This window comes from Durio zibethinus, chromosome 18 (assembly GCF_047325235.1).
Source record: "Durio zibethinus cultivar Kanyao isolate XHJ-2024 chromosome 18, ASM4732523v1, whole genome shotgun sequence".
NCBI classification, from domain to species: Eukaryota; Viridiplantae; Streptophyta; class Magnoliopsida; order Malvales; family Malvaceae; genus Durio; species Durio zibethinus.
The window spans coordinates 3,395,222-3,418,439 of NC_143179.1; the positions used below are offsets into that span (position 1 = coordinate 3,395,222).

The 23,218-nt window shown below is 30.0% G+C and overlaps 3 protein-coding genes across 6 annotated transcripts; 2 read left to right on the forward strand and 1 right to left on the reverse strand.

The window, feature by feature from the left end:
* Positions 1-1,085: 1,085 nt before the first annotated feature.
* On the reverse strand, positions 1,086-1,978 carry LOC111300271 (DNA-directed RNA polymerase subunit beta). The gene is made up of 2 exons (XM_022895905.2): positions 1,685-1,978; positions 1,086-1,318 (listed from the first exon to the last, which is right to left on the reverse strand). The coding sequence occupies exons 1-2, from the start codon at positions 1,915-1,917 to the stop codon at positions 1,183-1,185; spliced, it is 369 nt and encodes a 122-aa protein (XP_022751640.1). The 5' UTR covers positions 1,918-1,978; the 3' UTR covers positions 1,086-1,182.
* Positions 1,979-3,459: 1,481 nt separating this feature from the next.
* On the forward strand, positions 3,460-6,451 carry LOC111300272 (large ribosomal subunit protein bL35c-like). Of its 2 annotated transcripts, none has more exons than XM_022895906.2 (3): positions 3,460-3,896; positions 4,223-4,339; positions 6,226-6,451. In XM_022895906.2, exons 1-3 carry the CDS (start codon positions 3,627-3,629, stop codon positions 6,301-6,303), a joined length of 465 nt encoding a protein of 154 aa, XP_022751641.2. In that variant the 5' UTR covers positions 3,460-3,626; the 3' UTR covers positions 6,304-6,451. The 2 variants fall into 2 exon arrangements, with proteins under 2 accessions (XP_022751641.2, XP_089603122.1); XM_089746996.1 differs by lacking the exon at positions 6,226-6,451 and adding an exon at positions 5,439-5,649 and having other exon boundaries at positions 3,497-3,896.
* Positions 6,452-19,461: 13,010 nt separating this feature from the next.
* Positions 19,462-22,499, forward strand: LOC111298968 (uncharacterized). 3 transcript variants are annotated; one of them, XM_022893754.2, is made up of 6 exons: positions 19,462-19,742; positions 19,929-20,198; positions 20,292-20,465; positions 20,568-20,674; positions 20,790-21,124; positions 21,607-22,499. In XM_022893754.2, exons 1-6 carry the CDS (start codon positions 19,584-19,586, stop codon positions 22,218-22,220), a joined length of 1,659 nt encoding a protein of 552 aa, XP_022749489.2. In that variant the 5' UTR covers positions 19,462-19,583; the 3' UTR covers positions 22,221-22,499. The 3 variants fall into 3 exon arrangements, with proteins under 3 accessions (XP_022749489.2, XP_022749490.2, XP_089603123.1); XM_022893755.2 differs by having other exon boundaries at positions 21,625-22,499; XM_089746997.1 differs by having other exon boundaries at positions 21,649-22,499.
* Positions 22,500-23,218: the final 719 nt, after the last annotated feature.

Genomic DNA, 23,218 nt, shown 5'->3' on the forward strand with positions numbered 1-23,218 from the left:
TTTATGACTGTTTTCTTCCTTTCTTCTTTCTTAGCGCTATGATACAATGTCAATAAGCAAACATATGTTTCTATTTCAGAATTTACGTGCTATTAGTTTTGATCATTGAAGAATTTAAGCATTTAACCAAAAGCAAGGCTTCAAAGTGACATTTTATCAAACATATAAAGAACATGAAAACGAAGATAATATCTCAAAGCACCGATTCTGAGCAATTGGGCACTACTAATACAAGAAACTTCTTACCCGCAAATAAAACTTATGCAAAACCAAGTGTCTTGATAAAATTACCCCACTTTTGTCGCCGACTGGGGTACTGGTTGAAGAGCTTCAAATCCTTGCTAGACAATTTAAATCCTTTCAAATGATGCATACAAAAAGAACAGGGAATGAAGCTGCACATCAGCTTGCAAGACTCGGGCTACAAATCCATGACGAATTATATTGTATTGAGGACTACCCAGAATGTATCCATGATACTGTTAACTGCTGAGGTGTTTTCTAACGAATGAAACTGAAGTTTTTTCTTCTTAAAAAAAAAGAAGAATACATACATTTATACTTTTTCCTTTTAATTTTGAACATATATTTGCACTCCCTCCCATATATTACAATTTTCAAAATTATTAAAATAATATTTTTTTCAAATATTTATCATCCTGCTCATTTAAATAAATCAAAGCAATTATTTTTATGGATTACATCACTCCACCATGAAAATTTTAACAAAAATATGAAATATTTCATAATGATCAATATTCTTATTATAATAAAATAAAAATTTATCTATACTAATTATAAAATGTTTGATAAAGAGAATTCAAGCCGGTGCTGTGAATAGAGAATCATAGTATATGTTCTTAATTTTTTTTTTTTGCTACATCATGAAGACAAAATTTTAATATAAATAAAAAAAAAGAAAGAGATTTAACTCAAAATTAAAATTTTGATATCCTTTTAAACATCTTTAACCACTAAATCAAAAACTCAATAACTAATTTTTCCCTACACCGAATAGCAAAAGCCTCTCTTTCAATCAGTGTCAACAATTTTGGAAACGACTATCATTTTGTGTACCTTTCAAATCACGAAGTTATTAGAATAATTTCTGCAATATAAACAAACTTAGACAGCGTATATATGTTTGGAAAGAATTCAAAAGTCTTTTTCTAACACAACAGTTCAAGTCTCAGCAGGCTCCTTGGAAAAAGAAAATATAAGAAAGATACACAAAGGAACAACGACGATGGCAGCAATCTTCAACAGGTCCTCAACCTCTTTTGAAATCACCCCAATCCTTGACCAATCCCCACTGTACCTGAAAGATTTTATAATTTTAGTTATGATACGTTGATAAAGATACGGTATGAAATTTAAAAAAATATAAAAATAATCTAATTTAAAGTTTTAATAAAAAAATATATTTCATATTTATTGTGTTAATATGAATTATAAAATAATAATTTTAATATTTTATATGTATTTGATATAAAATAAATAGTTTATGGATACAAAAATTACTAAATATATTCTAAAGTGAAGCATGACGAAGTGATTGGGTTGCAAATTTTTGCATATATAAAAGATCGATGGGTTGACAAACCCAAAGAGAAAAGCCAGAAAGAAGATTGAGATGATCAAAAACAGTGAAAGAAGGGAGAAGAAGAAAAAGTGTAACCCTTACCCAGCATCTATAAATCCAAGCCCAAATACAGCAACCACAGACCTTGCAAGAATTGTGTTGGAAACCCTCAATGGAAAATTGGTTTGCTGCTGCAGCTGGCTTCCTGAACTTTCAGGCACACCTTTCTTTTTAGTCATTTTGCTTATAAATCTTGTGTCATTTCTCCTCACAAGAAGATGAGAGTTGTTTCCCTTGAAATTGAAGATAAAGCTTTTCTGTATGACCAACAACATTTTCCTTTATCTCTCTCTCAAAAAATTTAAAAAAAAAATCATTTTCCTCTCATGTATCTCTGTCCAATAAAAATTCCCATTACCCTTATCCATAAAAACTTCTCTTACAAGGTCATGTATGTAATTTCACAAAATTTCAGACAATGACATTTCAAACTAGGAAAACTTTATAGACAACCACTTTTTTTTACGTTTACAATCAAAAGCTAAACATACCCATATTTTAGAAAAAAAAAAAATTAACTAAAGCCAATTGAATCACAAGATCATTTACATTCAAACACTTAGCAGCAAATCTTACTAGTTTTCTCTCACATTTCACAAATCCACTAAACCCTAACAGCAACTCACGTCAAAATTTATGATCTTTTTAAATAAAAATAAGGTTGTGAGAGACTCACGTGTTACATAATATAAGAAGTTTAAGTGATGATTATGTGATTTTTTTTTCTAATTTAGAGTAGATGTGTTTTCTATTAAAAATAATTATTCCTAGAAGTTTCATAATGGAATATGCTTCATTTAAAGTCTCTCTTCCATAATTTCATCTGTAAATTGTATAAAAAAAAATTACAACCTTAAATTGGAAAACTTAACGATAAAATTAACGATAAAATTAACATCTTCAAAACTCCCTGATTGATTGGATCATGTATTCTTTATAAAAAAAAAAAAGAAAAAGAAATCCACCACGATGCGATTTAGCTCCACCGCAGCTAATTCGTGCTTTGGTCATCTCCATCACTTTCTCTTTAACAAAAAATAAAAAATAAAAATCCTATTCTCCATTATCTAGAGCACAAGCAAAAAAACACATCTCCCAGAAATTATATTCTATTTCGTCTCAATGGTAACAAATCCATAGCGGAGCTAGGGTTACTTGATTCAAGATAAGATTGCTTTTTTCCATTCAAAAACCCAGTTAGAGTTTCTTACTTTTCTTCCTCAGTAAACATTTTGTTTGCCCTTTTCAATAAAATCACACCTAGTCAGAGTGTTTGATTTCTGAGAAAATCACACCCAATCACAGCCTATCAGGCATGTTGGTCTTTTTTTTTTTTTTTATGGAGAAACCAATTGAATCCAATATCAATGGTTATTTCTCAAGCAGAATATCTGGATGCTACCATTGACTACTACTGCACAAAATCCATTTGAAGGAAGGAAAGAGATCAAGGATGAGTTTTGGGAGAAAGATAAGAGTTTGAAGAGGTTTGCTGGGTAGCAATGATAATGAGAATTATGGTAATATTCATCATGAAGGTGGTGGTGATAATTTGGGTTCTGACCAACTAGATGTTGGAAATATTTGGTTTCAACCAAGTTTTCTTGGATAAATATTCCTTAAGTTCCTTTCCTTAAGTTCCTTAAAAAATAAAAATTATAAAAAATAATCTTAAAACATAAAAGGTAAGAATTTTAAATGTTAAAAAAATAATTTGGGGACATCTAAAAAAAATTAGGAAGGAGAATTTGAAACTAAACAGAAATTTTTTTGGTGAAAAAATAAAATAATAAAAACTCGTACTAAAAAATCGTATAGTTTTGGAATAAACAAACTACGGCCACAAGCGCCTATGTTCCGCTGCTCCATGACATTCCATGAAGACGCAGCGTCTAGGACTGAACTTTTCTTCCCATCTATCCAAATCCACTTCCCTCCCACAAACATACATAACCTTAGCTTCAAGAAAACAGCACATTAATCCATGGCTTCTTCTCTAAATTTAACGACCATGTCTTTTAATTTACCCTTTTGCCATTCTTATCCCTCCTCCTTCACTCGAATCCCTCGTGGCTCAGTCCAACTCCCCCGCTTCAACAAGGTGGGCAAAGGCTTGAAACTCAGTTCCATTCATAGCATTTCTGGGTTCCCTTCATTTGCTTCCCATAAGCTTTCCACTATTAACCCTGCCCCCCAAAGAGGCCAATCTTTCACTGTCTTTGCTGCTAAAGTCTACAAAATGAAAACCCACAAGGTACTTCTCTCTTTCCTCTCTTTGATTCCTAAGAAAACAAAGGAAAGATTCAAATCTAGAAGCATTAGCTTTTCGTTGTTATATCAACCGATATTGTTTGAATTTGCTTGCTATATCGAGTTAAACTTGAGCCAAAAGATTCCACCTTTTTAGCTGTAGTTTTTAGAACTCAGAAGAAGTTACAAATTTTATGAGCAAATTCGGTTCTTTGCTACTATTCATCCAAAAAACTTGAAAATTTTTCTTAGCAATCAAAAAGCACTGCTTAAAAACCGCCTATGGTTGTGCTTTTCTAATGCATTTCATTTTGTCTTATGATTTATTAGGCTTCTGCAAAGCGATTCCGGGTGACAGGAAGGGGGAAAATAGTTAGGAGGAGAGCTGGGAAGCAGCATTTGTTGGCTAAGAAGAACACCAAGCGTAAATTGCGCCTCTCCAAAATGGTCAGTTTCTTTGTTCCGCTCTCTCCGATGTTTTGCCTCAGCTTGTGCCTTGTTCTTATTAAATCTCTGATCTTTTAGGCAGTCTGAAAAAGTGAGTGCTATTTGCTCCAAATTCATGCTGCCTTTTGGTTCTTAGTTAGGACTAGAGAAGCAAATTGATCCTTTAATTGCATATACCAACTTGGGGAAATGAATTTGTAGGTTATATTGTTAATTACTGAATTCGAAGCTCCTTATTATGAATCGTTTCTTGTGCTAAAGAAATAAAATTTAAGCCTGCAATGTGTATTTGTGCGTTTTGATGTGGGGTGGAATGCAAGAAGGCAAATTAGACATTGAAAAGAGAATAATTATATTGTTTTTATTTTTGTACTTCTGAAAGTCTTAGAATGAGGTTCATTTTCAAAATTATATCCTAAATTTTGGTGGATTCCCCTCCTTTTCTGTGCTCCTTCGTTTCCCCAACGTGAATGGGAATTTAGTCCTGTGATTCAGTCTCTTGGCACTAGTGCAGTTTCCTGAGTGTAGTTGGGTTTGGTAGATGACTCTGCCTTGGCATGTCAGGATTTTCAATCACACTGGCTTCAAATTGCTTTCATTTCTTTCTAAGATCCAGAGAGAGAAAAAATGTCCTGAAGGAGCAGCTGTTTTGTTGCTTGTTATATCATCACTTTCTTTTCTTTTAAGAAGAGTTGTGTGCGGCTACCCCATTTAGGCTATTTATTGTCCTCTATATATAGGTATGTATGATATCTTGTTCTGAGAAAAGGATCAGGTGTTTCTTAGAGAGTATCTATATTAGCTGCTCTTAGAGTGAAATAATGAACCCACGTTCTTATGGGGTGTGCTAAAATCAGGTTGGTTGTTAGGAGGTTTTGATGGGCGGAATCATAACTTTGTTACCCATTGTTTGGTGAGTGTGGCAGGATGGGATGCAGATTAGACTTTTGTTTTTTTTCTGATCGGTTACCAGTGTGTGAAAGTTCCATAATGATTTTAAAAAGTGAGCAAAGGGTATTTGAAAGTAACATGCACCACCACCAATGAAAATGGTTTGCTTAAATGCTCAGTTAATAACATGATTTGTGTTTCTTTGTAGGAACTTATATAAAGATATTGGAGCTGGAGATGTTGGAAAACATACTTTAAATTGAATGTCCTCTTTATTTATTTACTTTATTTGAAGGTGAAATGTTAGTTATTTGTTGTTATCCGTTGTTTGTTGAGTGTGTTGGATGAGAGGCAGATTGCTATTTTGTTTTTCTGATAAGTTGACTGTGAGAAATTTCCAAGTTAAACTTAAAGGGCTAGGGTATCCACAAAATTAAAATTTATTGCAAGTAACCTCTCCATAATCATAAGCAATATAATGTTTTGTCTAAATGCTCAATTAATTGATTGAAACATGATTGGTTGTGTCTTCACTGGAACAGATACAAATATCTAGGCTGGAGATGTTGGAACGTATCGTAAATTGAATGTCTTTCTTTCTTTCTTTCTTTTCTTCCCCCGGAAATTTAAGCATAACCATATTTAGTACAATACCCAAGCATATGCTGAAAATCAGTTCATACAGAAATGTACTAGAATTGTATTTGACATTGTGAGAATTTACTCGTAAACTACACTTAAACCAAGAGGCATACCTTAAATGCCCGGTTTAACCTCATGGACTTACTTACTGATTAGTGTTCATGCTTCAAGATGCCTTGATACATATGAGGAATTGATCCATTGCCTTGTTTGGTTTAAACAGACCATTTAAGTTGCTGAGATAATTTGAAATGAAAACATTTTTATTTTAATGGATAAGTTTAAATGGTTAGGTCTCTATTTCAGTATGAAACTTGTTCTTATAGAGTAGTTCTGTCAATTTCTGTCTACAGCATGCAGTTAGCCGGAGTGACTATGACAACGTGATTGGTGCCTTGCCGTATCTCAAAGTAAATAGGAATGCTAAGTAAAGAGCGTCTTCAAGTTTCATGTAAGGACTTATTTATCTTGTTTTCTTGTAGTTTCAAAAGTATGGCAGAGAAAAATCTGTTGATGGTTTTAATCTCCAATACCTTAAGTGGCCGTTGATCAATTCTAAGTTGAAATTTATTTTTTCAATCACTTAGGCACTCATTTGACTCTAGTTTATGACATAGCATATTACTTTATATGCATTGAATGCCTATGCCCTGAATGGTGGGTGCTTTGGGGGTTAAAAAAAAAAGGCTTAGACCATATAAAGTGGCATAAGAATCTGCAACCATTTCTATTCAAAGCAAAAGAGATAGAGGAATTCATGAGATCTCTTGTATCTGCTTTTGTCATGACCTCATGAATTTACGTTAGTGTTGTGTGAGGTCTACCTTTTCATTGGTATTTGTTTTAACCACAATTCATTTGGTAAATCAGAGTTGATTTCTGGAGTGTAATCAGCAGTCATTGCAACTCAACTTTGGTGTATAGAATTAAGGATAGATGATTGAAGAAACTAAATTTAGCAATCTGAGTGGTTGAAAAACAATAGCTTCTGCATTCTCCCTTGATAGGGAAAAACAATAAAGAAAGAAAATGAAAAGTATTTTCTGTGAGCTTAAAAAGAAAAAAAAAGGTGAATTTTGGTCAGCTTTATAGATCCTTAAACTCTGATTTTCCTAAAACAAAATTTTGTAACACTTTAAAAATTCTTTTTCAAGAAACTAAAAAAAAAAAAAAAATTCAAATTTAGCCCAATTAAATTATTTAAAATGATTTGTATTCGTTTATTACGAACCAGTGAAAGTATAATAATTGTAATTAAATTGTATTGAGATTTAGCAATAATTTTCAATAAATCACGTAAAATTACTATCTAATAGGGTATGGTAAATTGGTAAAATTTAATTTCGTAGAAACTAAAAGGATTAGAGGTGACAAAACGAAAATCCATGTGAAAATCTGCATGAAAAAATTTAAGTTGGAGCTCATCCAAACTTGAATTGATAAAAAGCCAAACTAGAAATTGCTTGAAATCTCACAAAATTCAAGTCCAAAATTTCTTTACTGATTAAAACCTTCAATAACTTGAAACTGATATTTTTATGAAATTATAAGTACAACTACAATAATAATCAATTAATAAAATATGACATTCATATATAAAAATTCTCTAAACAATTAAATAAATCAATTAAAACATAATTAGATAAATCTAACATAAGGTTAGAATCAAACTCATGCATAATGAAATATGACTACTAATTTTATTCTAATTTGAACTCAAGTTGAATCTAAAACAATTTGAATTCAAAGACACAAATTTAAAATGATTTGGACTTGATATTATCAAATTCATTTCTTGAATAACTATTGAAATAAAAAGATGGCTCGAATTTGAAATGATTCGATGTGAACCCCCATATTTATCACCTAGAGGTGTCAAATAGGTTGGGCGCACAAAGCACAATACAATTTGGCATGGTGTGTGCCGTACTTGACACAGCTCGTTGTTCAGCAATTGGGCTGGTCAAGTGCGACACAAGGTTAAAGGATTTTAGGTTCTTGGGTTGCATGACATTATCTATTAAGGGTTAGTATCAGCAGGCGTCAAGTTGATTAGTATGACACCACATATAAATCCAAATGAATTTTATTCATATTTTTAATCTAGTGATGAAATTATACTTACTTTTGATATTTTATTGATAATTTATAAACATAAATTATATTAAATAAGTCTACTTATGAAGTATTTAAATTATTGTTAGATGAATTTATAATCCTTTCATTTTGAATATAAAAATATATGATACCTCACCTTGTATAAAAGAAAACTTTTTATGACAGCTATACTACTATTAAATTAAAACTCATTAAAAAATAAACTATTAAAAGTAAAAAAATTGCCACTTGATATAATAGTAGCAAAAATAGCTAAGATATCTTTGGTAAGACCAAAATGAGAATGGATACACTATCGAAATGTGCATATTACTTAAAGATTGGTTAGGTGAAAAAGTTTGAGTATAAGACAAAATATATTATATAAGAAAATTATCAAATAATGAAAATAAAAAATAGAATCAAAGTCTTGTGTCTTATAATTTTTTTTATGTGTTTTGAAATACTAGTATTGTAAATTTCAATATCTTTATTTAGTATATTTTATTATCACTCCTCGTAGATATAGGCATTTTGTCAAACTACATAAATTATGTATCATTTTTATTTCATTTTATTTTTATTTATCTTACATGTTATTTTTAATAATAGTTAATAAATGAAAAAAATACAAAATTGAAAAAAATATTAATGAATCGTGTTTAGTATGGTTTAGAACAAAAAATAGTATTGTTTCTAACTCAACACGACTTATAAAAATTATGAATCATGTGTCCACCTTTAGCTTTTATGAATTATATCAATATATGTAAACACCTAATTTTGTTCGAATTATTTAAAATAGGCCTTGTTTTGTATCCGTTCAGACATCTCAAATAAATTGGTTATTTAGTCTTGAATAAGCTCGATTGTAGGGTCAAATTTTGTCCAATTCAATTATGCCAGAAGTCCAAAATCTAAGTTAATTGAATTTGAGAGCCTAAAATCTAATTCAAATTTTGTTTGGTTCAATCCTATTTGATTTGGGCTTGAAGCCCAAGGTTCAGACCAATTCGATTTGAGGACCCAAAATCTAACTTTCAATTTGAGGCCCATAATTAGAATTAATTATTTAATTTAATTCAAAAATTAAAGAAAAAATAATACAAAAAGACAGAAATTGGTGTCGTGCATTAGCACAGCCTCTCCTACCTCTGCACTAGCCACCTTGCTAGCTGATTTCCTCTGCACCAACCACCCTGCTAGCAAAAAAAGCTATCAAGCTAATTTTAATCCTTGAAGTTAAGGATTTGATCTCACCATTACTCTTCACATTGAGGTGGTCTTATAAAAAAAAAAAAGGATTTATAGCTGAAAAAGAATAAAAAAAATCCAACCTTTTGTTCTATTTAAAGAGGCCATAATTGAAACATATACAACCTTCACTACAGCTACTCCACGACACATACCGGCTTCTCCATAGCACAACTTCCGCCATCAACCCCCATAACTACCAATAAAACCACCAACACAGCATCTCTGACACTCCACTTTCATTTCCTAAATAACCTCTTATCATTGAGACCCTTCACACCATCAGACCTCAATCAATGGCCATTTCGACCAAAACCAATGCCATCCTTCCTTCCCATTGCTAGAGTTGAAAAACTAGAAAACCCATCCCCAAACTAGGACCTACAAGCACCACTAACAACCTCCATAACAAACCTATTAGGCCAAACACCCATCAAAACCAAAAAAAAAAAAAAAATTCCATCATTTTTCTTTTCAAAAATTACACAAAAAAAATCAAACACACTATAGTCCTTATCAATTGGTGATGAACCTAGTAGAAAAAATATTTAAAAAAAAGAGGTAGTGTTCGGTTGAAGAGAAGTCGATGGTGCTGTGAGGCGGCTTGGGTTTCAAAAACTTGAAAAAGGAGAATGAGAGGGAGAAAGAAAAAAAAAGAAGAATGAGGAGAAGAAAAAAAGGAAAAAAAGAAAAAAAGAGATAAAGGAAAGATTAGGTGTTGGCTAAGAGAGTTAGCAGGGAGAAAAGGAAAAAAAATAAAAGAGAAAAGAAAAGGGAAAAAAAGATGAAGAAAAATTTTTTTTTGACGTTTAAGAAAATGAAAAAATGAGAAAAAAAGAAAGATGAAAGAATAGTACTTAACGTCAGATATTTTAATAAGGTATTTTTAGTCAAGCAAGGCTGACGTCTACTTAGAGATAAAGAATCATGGGTTTATAGATTGCTAAGTGTCAAATTTTTTAAAATGAGAATTTCATTGATTCCAATCTAGAGAGAGACCTATCTCTCACTTGATGAAGCATTTGGTTGACATGATTGGATCTGCAAGCAAAATTAAAAATGAAAGTGGAGAAATGAAAACTGGATTAAAATTTGAAAGGACAAGTGGCTTCAAATAACATGCTTATTACACCAAATAGCTAGGCTCAAAGACTTATGGATGAAGATGTCAAAGAAGCTAACTTAATTGATACACAATCACATGGGTGGAAAAATGAGTTACTGGACCGTTTATTCATTATTGATGAAACGAACTTGATATGCTCCATTCCTTTAAGTGCAAATAACCACGTTGATATCTTAACTTAGAGTTTTGAAAAAGATGGTAGGTTCTTAATTCGAAGTGTATATCATATGATGGTCTCTAACCAATGCTTGAATGATGGAAACTAGGTGCAAGAGAAAAATGTGCAAGCAAAAGATGAAAGATAGACCTAAAAAAATTTATGAAAAGCAAGGATCCCTAGCAAGATAAAGATATTTGGGTGAAAACTTAATAATGGTTTCCTACCAAGTTATAACACATTGTGGAAACGAGGAATCGATATACAAAGCACATGCCTAAAATGCTGCCAACAAAAGGAAACAATAGTTCATGTACTATGGGAATGCCTAAGCATAAAAACTGGAAATGTGGAATTGGTGTAATAGTTTAAGACAGCGCTAGAAAGGTCATGGGAGCTACTACCTACAGAATGGATCATGCACAAGAACCAAGCATGTTCAAAGTTCTAGCAGTCACAAAAGCTATAGAGATAGTAGTGTATATGAGGTTGGATAACCTCATCCTGGGAAGTGATGCTTTGTATGTAATAAATGGAATCTGATAAAAAAAAGAAGATTTTTTTGGAATGGATAATGTTTTAGCATGTATTAGAAACAAAAGGAAGTCTTTTTTTTTTTTTTTTTTTTTGTGAGTGGAACATATGTCATAACATATCGAGATCGTTAAAGGAAAATATTTTAAAATAAAAAAATATAGAAAGTCACCATCAATATTTTTTGTTTTGTGTGATTGGTCATCTGAAAAGTTTATTCTTTTAATAAAACAATAAAACAAATTTAAAGTTTATAAAAAAAATAATTTTTTATTTACAAAAATAAAGTTGGGTTCAAAAGTTCTGTTACGCGTAGAGAAAGATTAGCATCACCACTACACCCTTTCAAATACAGTACCAATTAATCATACGTTATCTTTGGTTTTAGATAAAAAAATGATTTTAATTTGAAATTTAATAATAATTCCCTTCACTTATGAAAAAAAAAATAATTTTATTAAAATTCTTTATTTATGAATACAAAAAAAATCTTTAAGTTAAGAAATGCCTTAAAATTCTTCAACGTCTAAGCAGAATTTATAGATAACTTAGCACAACATTCCTCAAAATGAAAATAATATTCTTTATAGATGATAAATATTGATGAATATCCAACATTTAGGCAGAGTACCAAGAATTATTTTCCTTAGAATGTTGATTTAGTTTTATTTAAAAATCTATTTTTTGAATAATACTTTTCATAAACACATTCTATGCAAAAAAAAAAAAAAATTGATAATGCGTTAATTAATTAAGAAACAATAGTAAGAGGTATAAACATGCAAAATGAATGCAATCAATAATAAATAGATGCGTATATGTCAATTGATGATATGTATGATGATAAAATACAAATTTGAAATCGGTTTCTTAAATATAATGAGATCACCTAAACTCCCCAACCTATAGGTAGAGTTTAGGTGTGACTATTTATATTTAAGATCTCATTTATTTTATTTTATTTATGTTATGTAATGTCATTATTATTAGATTAAGGAATTACATGAAAAGCTTGGTGAAATGAAATTTTTTAAATACCCTATCCTCTAGGCGACATTCGAAAACAAATTATTTTATATGAGATTTTCATGTGAATCCTTAGAATTTTATAATGGTTTTAGGTTTCGGCAATTTAGGGTTTTGGCAAGTTTTCAAAGTTTAAGGTTCTGTTTTAGGGTTTAGGCAATTTAGGTGTGTTGGATTTATGGTTTGGCTAGCTTTTAGAGTTTAATATTTTTTTTTAGTGTTTAGGGTTTTTTAGAGTTTTAGGATTTTAAGGTTTTAGAGTTTTTAGGGGTTTTAGGTTTTTTAGAGTTTAGGGTTTAAGTTTTTTAGGATTTAGGTCTCGGGGTTTTAGGTTTTTAGGATTTTAGAGATTTTTTTATGAGAAAAATGAAAATTGTCGATAACCTGAACTTTCTCAATCATCCCTTACATTTAGGCAGATTTTTAAAGTAAGTTCGATTTTCATAATTCTCTTTTTCCTTAATAGTTTTATACTAATGCAGCGTAAAGTAAATAAATTATATGAATAAAAGCTAAAAATTAGAACAACCAATTTAACCAATTTTATGCATATTTTATTCCTATTTATTTTTTTTATCATTTCCTTTTTAAAACAAAAATTAAAAATGAAAGAAATTTTATTTATAATTTTTGGTTTGTGAAATAATTTTTTTAATTTTTAATTCTTCAACATCTAGTTGGAATTAAAATTTTAAAACACAATTTTGAATTCTTCCAACATCTAGACAATGTCTCTAAAACCATTTTTTTAAATTATTATTTTTTATTTAAAAAAAAATCACTTCAATGAAAATTATTTTTAAATTGTAAAATTATTACTATTATTTATTAAGAATTTATTACCATTTTTCATTTTTTTTCAACTTCATTAATCCATAAAAGACCTATTGTCAAAAAAATATAAAACATAAGGAAAGTAAATATGTTTAATAAAATAACAAGATGAAAAAGTGTAGAGGATGTACCAAATGGGGCTTTCGGCTTTCGGCTTTCTTTGGGTTTGAACCCAAAATCAACCAAATATCAAAATGGTCTAAATATATTGAGCTTTTTAAAGATTGATGTAGGTTGCCTTTAGTAGCAAGTAGGCTGGGTCTAGTGTAAAATAGGTATGGATCAAGTCTCCAATGACGGTCTAGGCCAGTTGGGTTTCGGGTTGGATTTGACCCGATCAACCTTTTCTTCATTTTTTTTAATAAGAAGCTACAAGCATAAAATCAAGCATTAGCTAAAACAAAGTTGCAACTATGACTTGAAATATTGTCAACAATTTTATCAAAATCCCTAATGAAAGAACCTCTCAATAGTTGTCAATATTAAATACTAGATCAAAAAGTCTAAAAATAAACTTGAAAAAACAAAAACAAAGCTTGAATCCAAATAAGCTTATCTAGCTTGAAACCCTAGCTTGGTGCAGTGCAAATGCCTCTATTTCTTTATATTCAAAAAAAGCTTCCCTATCTCTTCAAAAAAAAAAAAAAAAAAAACAAAACCAATTTCTAGCTTCAAATTTTGATAGGCATACCGTTGCCCTTTTTTGCTACCGGTAATCGAATAGCCTCACTTTATTTTACTTTTTTTTGTTTTTCTCTTTTTCGCTGTGCCTACTTTGCCCTATTTTGTCGAAGCTCGAGCCTTTACTCAGCTGTCAGTCATCAGCGTTGCCATCAACACTATCATATTTTTTCTATTTTTTTTATGCTAAATGGGTTCTTCAAAGTGATGATTGTGATGTTGAATTTTTTATGTGATTTTTTATTTTTGATTTGGGAATATGTTTAGTCAAATTGAGGGGTTAGGGCTGTGATTTTTTTTTACTTTGGTGTATGATGGCTTAATTGATTTTTTTTTAAAAATTTTCTGTTGTAGTTTTTATGGAGGAAGGAACTATAGTAGTGGGTGTTTTTGGTTTTTTTTGCTTTTCAATTTTTGTGTGTTTTTGCTAATAATTTCAGTGGGAATGGGTTTTATGATAAATAGTGGTTTGCTGTTAATTTCAAGTGAAATGGGGTATGAAGGCTGTGGCCCAAGGAGGGCCAAATGGTCTTCTAGTTTTTTGGGCTGTGATTTCAACTATTGGAGACTTTGGTGGTGTTTTCGATTTTGTAGGATAGTTTTGATGATGGTGATAATCAATTTGATCATGGTGGTCTTTGATGAAAAACTTGGTGAAAAAGCTAGCTTTCAGCTGGGTGTTGAAGGTTCATTTTCTTGGATAGTTGAATGATTTTTAATTATTTGTGCCATCTCTATTAGACTCTAATGCTAGCTTTGGATTATTGCTCATTGCACCAATGACATTACTGCATTTCGGGCAGTGTAATGTTGATTTTGGAAGACCATTCATACTAATTTTAGGAGGCTAAAAAAGTGATGAGAATTTGATAAGAGTGGGTTAAAGGTGAATTAAGGCAGAATGCAAGGGAAAAATAGAAAGCTAAAAAAGCCAATTTTTTGACTAGTTGACCCTATCATTTGAGTTTTTTAGTCTTTGATTTTTTTTATGTGTTTTTGTAATTTTTAATTAATTAAGATAACCGAATTAATCATAAAAACAATTAATTTGATATTTAAATTCAAATATTAGATTTTGGGCTTCCATTGGGCTTTTGAATTCAATCTTGGACTTTGGGCCTATATGGCCTAATTTCAAATTGATCGAAACTAAATATAATTGGGCTTTGGTTTAAAAAAAGGATCCAAAAACGAATAATCTAGACCAAAATTCGAATGAATCCAATTAAAAAACTTAAACTGGCTTAAATCAAAATATTTAAATTATACATGTGAATCAAACAAGTTCAAATTAACCGAACAAAATTAGGTGTTTACAACATTTCAAAAGGGTAGCTAATGTAGCTGCTCATAGGCTAGCTAAATTTACGTTGCAAATTAGTAGTTATGAGATATGGATAAGGGAATGCCCTGTAAACATCTTAGGAATTATTGGCACTGCTCCCTAATTATTTTAGTAATATATTTTTATTTTAAAAAAATAGAGATGAAGGAATAAAAAAAAAGAGAAGAGAAAAAGAAAAGAAAAAAAATGGGGCTAGTTTGATGTTCAGTTGGGATCGACAAAAAAAAGGATAGGAAAAAAATAAAATGAAAAAGAAGAATGGAGGAAAGAAAAGAGAAAAAAAAAAAGAAATGAAGCTGCTGTGTTTGAGGGAAAGAGGAAGGGAAAAAAAAAGATTAAGAAGAATGAGAAGTGAAAGAAAAAGAAAGAGAGAAAGGTCAAAGAGTTTTTTATTTTAAAATCAAATTAAAAAAAAAAAAACAAGCGACCTGACCTAACTTGCCAAGTCCATTTGCCACGAGCCGTTTGCTATAGCCCAACCTACAATCTAGCCAAACTTATTTTACTAGTCCATTGATGTATTTGTTGCACTTTGGTGTATATAGTTCGTTTTTTTTTTTTTTTTTTATAAGCATAAATATACATGTCAAAATGCAAGAACAAATCTTTTGAGGTGAAATATTTTTTATTAAAACTTAAAATTTCAAGGTTGAAATTGTATTTATTTGTAAATAAAAATCACTATTATTAATATTTTGAAGAATATGGATGTGATAGTATTTTTAAGTGAAAATATGATTTTGGAATCCTTATCTAGATATTAGAGAAAATTCAAATTATAGTTTTTCTAAGGAACATTATTTTCATTTTGTTTACCAAAATTAACTATAAAATATTCTTAAGTAAAGGATTAATTTTATTAAATTCTATTTAAATATTGATTAAAGAGATTTTTCTAACACAAAAATAATGATAAATAAAATTTCTTTTATAACTAAATATTTTTTAAATAAATAAAATATATAAAAAGAGATAAAGTTAAGCGGGATCAAATTGTTCATTTGTATTTTAATTGGTATTTGCATTATCCATTGGCTTCATGTTACATCACTTACATTTTTTTTTAATTTCCACAAATATAAATTAACAAATGGTGATTTTGAAAAATTGTTGTAAATAAAAAAACTAATATTCTTAAATAAAAATAATTTTTGATACCCTACCTAGATATTTGAGGGCTTTTTCATAATTACTTTTTATAAAAGAATATTAAGCTAGATCTTAAGGATTATAATGAGAATCTAAGAGGAAAATTTTTTAAAAAATTCTATGTAGATATTGGAGAATTTAGTGAAATTTTTTGAAACAAAAAAATTTCATTTTATTCCTAAATAAAATATTTTTTTTAAAAAAAGAGATTTTTGCAAATATAAAAAATTAAGAGGATTATTGTAAATATTAAAATTAAGACATTTTTATTAAAACAAAAAGATAATATATGATCAGTTTGTACTATTTTTAAAATGGGTATTGTGATAGTGTTAATCATTCTCCATGTATAATTGAATTTTTAGACCCAAATTTATTTTAGTAGATCAAACAAAAAATTATTTTTTTAATAAGTTTTAATTAATTTTAAAATTTTATTGGAAATACAATTTTTTTAAGGTCAAACACATTTAGCCAAAAAAAGATCAATGACGATTTTTTTTATTTTAAAAATTTTAAAATTTTCATTTGATCATCTCTAAAATCATTATGATAGTACTATTTGTTAAACAATACTATTGAATTGCAAGATCCATTTGACTCAAAATGTACTTTTGATTAAGGGTTAAAACGATTTGGATTGAATTTGATTAAATTTGATTTTTTCAGATATTACATAATATTATGAATTTTTAAAATTTAATTTGAATTTGAACTAATCTTTCATACAATCCAATATGAACCAACCAAATTTTATCGTTTCGATTTGATTTATTGGTTTTGAAATTAATTTTTTATATTATTTAAATATATTTTTATATAAAATAATTATTTTTATTTTATAAAATTTTAAAATATATAAAAACTAATAAAAATATATAATTTAACTTAATTTTTTTCACTTTCTGATCCAAACTTAATATATATATTTAATATCTAAATTTAATTCGAATCAAATAAAAAATAAATTCAAATTAAATTAAATACTATAATTTTAAATTAATTTTTTATTTTCTCGATTTTTTCTTAATCTTGCTTTTTACCCACAAGCAACACCAAACACTTCTTGCTTTGACCCTAAAATGCCTTTGCACGGCAATTTTGCAATACCCAAATGCATTTTTAGTATGAAACAATAAAAATGTCCATTCGTATTTATTTGAACGATAGAATTATTTTTTATTCAAATACTTTAAATTTAAAATAAAAATATATAGAGTAAAAATATAACTATTTAAAATCTAATTTGAGGGAATTTTAATTTCTTAAAAATTATATTTCTGTGTACATTTTAAATTAAATTTTGACATAATTTATTTACTATACATCTTAATAATTTTTTAATCTTTTTAAGATTATATTCTTTTTAGATGTTTTAATTCTTCATAATATTTTTTACAATAATACCAAATATTAGAAATCTCCAATTGCATTTTTCCCAACAATTGGTCACGATATTTTTCAAACATACATATATTTTTTTCAAACCGCGACATCAATGTCAAATAATGGTATGGTTGTTGGCGGCGCGGCATGGCCGTTGGTCGTGTCAAATGTGCGTGAGAATGAGACTGGGTCCATCCAACTTGGACGCTGTCCCTATAATATCTGTAACGTCGTTTGGAACTTTCTCTAAACTTGCTTCCGTTAAGCCACATTGTCGTATCTGCTCAATGATTGGGTTACTCATTTAAATTTAAATTTTTTTTAAATATATAATAAAATTAAACAAAAATATTAAATTTATTAAACAAATTTAAATAAAAATAAGATCCAACTAAGAAACAAATTGAGCTTTAGTTTCAACATTTAGGGTGCGAATTTAATTTGACTCGATTTAAAATTATTATGTAAATATTAAAATTATTAAATTATCATTATTTTAAAATTTAATAAAAGAAAAAAAAAACAAAAGTATGATACTTTTTAGAAAAAAAATTATATAAACTATCCTAAGATATACCATTTAATAATTTGGACGTATATAGGCAACAATTAAGATTCAAATTATCAAATTGTATTGAATTTAGACAAATATGTAAAATGCTGATATTATATCTAAATTTAATTTAAATTTGGTCCAACTTATGTCACCCATAATAGAAACTTCTTATGGTTAATTAAAGTTCTATTTCAAAAAGTATTTCATTAACTTTTAAGTTTATTTTGGGTTTTAAATCATATCATCCATTTTTGTTTTTTACAAATATTTTTTTTATAGTGGACATTATTTATAGTAAGATATTTGTGTATTAAATGTCATAATTATCCATAAATTTTTAGTTTAATGATTAAAGACGTTTAAAGGGATATCAAAAATTTAATTTCAAATAATTTTATTATTTTTCTTATTGGTATTAAAATTTTACTCATGTAATAAAAAATATTATAATTGATAATTATTAATATTATAAATCTCAATACATTGAAAAAAAATTATCTAATGTACTAATTTAAAAAGTATCTTTTTACTTAACAAAACACTTATTTAAAAAATTTAAACTTATAAAATTAATTTTTAAAGCAAATGTATTAATTGGGTTTTTTTTCTCTTTGTACAGTATCTTAATCAAGCTACCAGATATTCGTTAACATTTTTCAAGAAAAAAAAAAATCCTGGTATTAGCCGTTTTGTCCTAGCCATCCAATGAAAGTGTACGTGTCAACATCAAAAATATATGCTAGAAGCTATTGCCGGATCTCTCGCCACTTGTCAGACAGCACCACACCACCGCCGTCATTTAACGAAACCCTAACTGCTGTAGGCCCTATATATTATCCATTACCGTGTATACGTGTCTGCCAGCACATTCTCCTCTTTTCTCACTTGCCCAAAATAACCTCCACTCCAACCCAATAGTTAGGGGTGATAAGAATAAAAAAATTAAAAATAGATTAGAAATCATAATATTTATATTAAATTTAGATTTAAAAAAGTAAAAAATTGAAAAAATAAAATTATATATTTTTATTAATTTTTTATATTTTAAATTTTTATAAAATAAAATAATTATTTTATACTTAAATTTATTTAAATATATTAAAAATTATATTATTTTAATATATAAAGAATAAAAATTTAAAATTTAAAAAACAATAAATCAAATTAAATTATAAAAAAATTAATTTAAATTAAAATATTAAATTTTATAATTTTATACATTATTCAAAAATTAAATTAAATCTCATCAACGGATTGATATCACCGCTACCAATAATTGCCGCAAATCAAGGATATTAAAGTAATCTCAGTACTTTATCGCGAGCGAGATGGTTCGAATAACGCGGGATCTCGCACGTGCTCGCCGTCAAAAAAAGCCGCTCTTTCCCTCTGTCCCTCTCTCTTCTTTTAACACTATTAATTTGATTTCCTAAAATAATTTACTAGGGTTTTCAGAATCTCCGGAATTTGCTCTTTCCGTCATTTCTGAGAGAGAAAAATTAAGATTGGATTTTCCGCCATTTTTTGGGATTGGGATTGGGAAAATCGGGGTTTCGCTTTGATTGGATGATGCAGTTGATGAGATCGGGAAATCTTAGGTCGGAGTCCGAAAGGACGGCGTGCGGGGATAAGCTGCCGGTGAAATTGGAGATCGTCGAGGACTCTTTAGAGGAAGAACATGGCCCTCTTAATAAACGATCCAAACCTTCTTCAAATGTTCAACAGGTAGTTTGTTTTTCAATTTTATTTCCCTTTGTTTTTGTAGTGAAATAAAACATTTACTTTTTTTGGAGAAAGATCTCAACTATTTTGTGAAAGAGAAGAGCTTTGTATGGTTTTAAATTTTAAAAATTTTGTTTCTGGGTTTCTTTAATTTTTCTTTTGAATTATTTTGATGATTTTTTTTATCAGTCGAACTCCGATACCAATGCTTTCCCTATCCCGCCATCGCAATACAATCCGTTGGATGAGCCGAGCCCACTTGGTTTGAGGCTACGGAAGAGTCCTTCACTTTTGGATTTGATCCAAATGCGCCTCTCTCAATCCCAAAGCAGTGGCTCAGCTGTCCAAGCCGAAAACTTGAGCTCTGAAGTCAAAAAGGAGGCTAAAGCTGCTGCGTCTGCTGATAAGCTTAAAGCCTCAAATTTTCCAGCTTCCATTCTTCGAATCGGCCATTGGGAGGTGACGTTTTAATAAGTTTAATTTATTGTTTTAAAAAATGCAATTATTTTGGTGGTCAAGTAGCTGAAGAATTGTTTACTTGGTGATTTGTAGTATAAGTCGAGGTATGAAGGTGATTTAGTGGCCAAGTGTTATTTTGCAAAGCATAAGCTTGTTTGGGAGGTATTGGACGGTGGGCTTAAGAGTAAGATAGAAATACAGTGGTCAGATATTATGGCTCTGAAGGCAAATTGTCCTGATAATGGACCGGGGACTTTGAATGTTGTGGTAAACTTTCTTGTGTTTTGTAGGATCTTCGCTGTCTCTCTCTCTCTTATTTTCCTGCAATCTAAATATTTATGACTTTTGGTTGTTTCTTTGGTGATGCAGCTGGCTAGACAGCCCCTTTTCTTCCGAGAGACTAATCCGCAGCCTAGAAAACACACCTTGTGGCAGGCAACTTCAGATTTTACTGATGGTCAAGCTAGCATCAATAGGTAAAAGTATTATGGATGTAATTCTTATTTGTGGAAGTACGTGTACAAGCTGAATTGTTTGCATATAGTTATGCAGCTAATATACTAATGGAAAATTTTTATTGTGGCTTTTTAGGCAACATTTTCTACAGTGTCCCCAAGAATCGTTAAACAAACATTTTGAAAAACTCATCCAGTGTGACATGCGTCTGAACTGTTTAAGCAGACAGCCAGAGATAATTTTGGATTCACCATACTTTGAATCACGGACTTCGGTGTTTGAGGATTGTGATGAACCGAAAGGGCATGATTTTGGCCAGGGTGAGACTGGTAAAAGGTCCACTAGTTCTGTCTTCCAGAATATAGCATCACCAGCTGCAGCTCAGTCTTCGTCCTTGGAGATTGAGAAAGGGGATTCTGCTGGTATAACCTCAGAAAATATGTCCAGGGAAGCTCTGTCCCCCAGTTCAGGTAAGCATTTAGGAGCTTGGGGTTTGTTTTTAATGGTCTGATGGATAAAGTTTTTTAAGTTATATTTCATCGTTTTGCATTCTCTTTTATTTGCTCTTTTGAAGTCCAATGTCTATACAGCATAGTATGTGATTTCTTAGGAATTTGAATACAGTTGATATGAAGTATGCTTTTTAATTGTTGATAATAATATTAAACAGGATTGAAGGTTTTTTTAATGGTGGTGATGGTGCTGATAAAGCATCAGTGTAAAGAACACATGAACCTATTTTTTTATTTCTATGTCTGCTGTATTCTGTATACATTCTTTTTTATTTCTTCCGTGTCTGATGGATTCAGTATGTGTATTGATACTGTTTTCTTTTTCCTGGGCTTAGACTTATAGCGAGTAGAAAGATGTTTTCTTCATTGTGAAATAGTATTATATAACTTTTTGTAAGTATGGCATTCTTACTTTTTTTTCTTTCTGCTTCTCTAATTAGTTTCTAATTTTACATTAGTGATGGACTCTCATGCCATTGAAGGAAGTGGAGTTTGTGAAGCTGTGGATTCAAAGGGGCCAAGGAATTGGGACCAGATAAAAGTGCCTGGACTTCACCCATCTATGTCCATGAGTGATCTTATGAACCATATCGGACACCGTCTTTCGGAACAGATGACCTCTGAAAATCCATCCTCTGAACATAGACCGGACTGCCAGGAAAAGCTGGAGGAGATTGCACAGTACCTTCTCAGTGACACTCAATTTACAACAACTTCTGATGAGAAATCCCTCATGTCAAGGGTCAATTCTCTCTGCTGTCTTTTGCAAAAGGACACTACAACAGGCACAAACTCACAGGCAAATGGAGAAAATTACGATGGACCTGACAATGGAAAAGATGTTCAGCTAAGCAAAACTCATGAGTCTGAGTTTAATATTACAGCTAAGAGTTTAGAAGGGGATACAAAGGAAGTCTCTAGTAGCAAGCAGGCTCCAGGCATGTCAAGAAAAGACTCATTTGGCGAGTTGCTACTTCATCTTCCCCGAATTACATCTCTCCCCAAGTTCTTGTTTAACATTTCAGAAGATGATGGAGAGAGTCAAGCTAGATAAGATAGTTTTATTGTTTATCAACTGTTTAAAAATGATAAAATATCAAGTGACTTTCCCAATCTCCCATGTTAGCTGGCAATCTGATGGTTGTCTATCATATCAGGTGGGATGATTGGACAATGGGATTTATGAGGATTTGGAAAATGCTTTTGATGAAGAATTCTAGTAAAACCCATGTAAAATTCTTAGGTGTTTTAGCAAAATTATTTGATGTAATATCTCAAGCAGATTGTTGGTTCTATTTTATTTTGAAAGTAAAATTGTAATTGATCTGTGCAAGTTCTCTGTTCTTATCATACACAGTGCAAATTTATCAAATTGCTTTTAGCGCTTGGTCGTAAGGTGGATATTTTTAACATGAAGGGATTTGGGCTAGTTTGGTGCGGTTGGTTGCCTTGGATGTTGTTGAATCCTGTTGATGGATGTTTCGTATTTCTAATTTTGGCGGCCAACCGTTTGAAGATTATATAAGCATATATGACAAATATTGAATTAAACAGTTTACTTTAATTCACGTAATTATTTTATTAAAAAAATTAATCATTTATTATGCATCAGTGATAATTAAATAATAAATATTTATATTAATAAAATCATATATATAATGTGTAATAAAATGATTGTTATTTTTTAATAATATGATATTGTGAATGAAAATAGCATACATTGATGTAAAATAGCTGTTTCACACTAATTTTTTTTAATTGTGTTTAAAGATTCCGATCAATATGCAGAAACGGGGAAAAAAAATTTCCCAACTGCTTAGACGAGTTATGTAATTAATTATAGTGTTAAGACTTGGTTTTCATAGAGCAGCTGGAAAACCTTGTAGCCACCCGACTGTACTCTGTTGGGGAAAATGGAAAAGCAAACAGAAAAGAAAAACATGGGTGAAGGATCAAGTTACTTCAACTACGAAGATTGAAGTGTCATGTCCTGCTACGACATAATTTAAGCATCCTATTTCTATGAATGCTTGCCAAGATTTTGAGCGAATG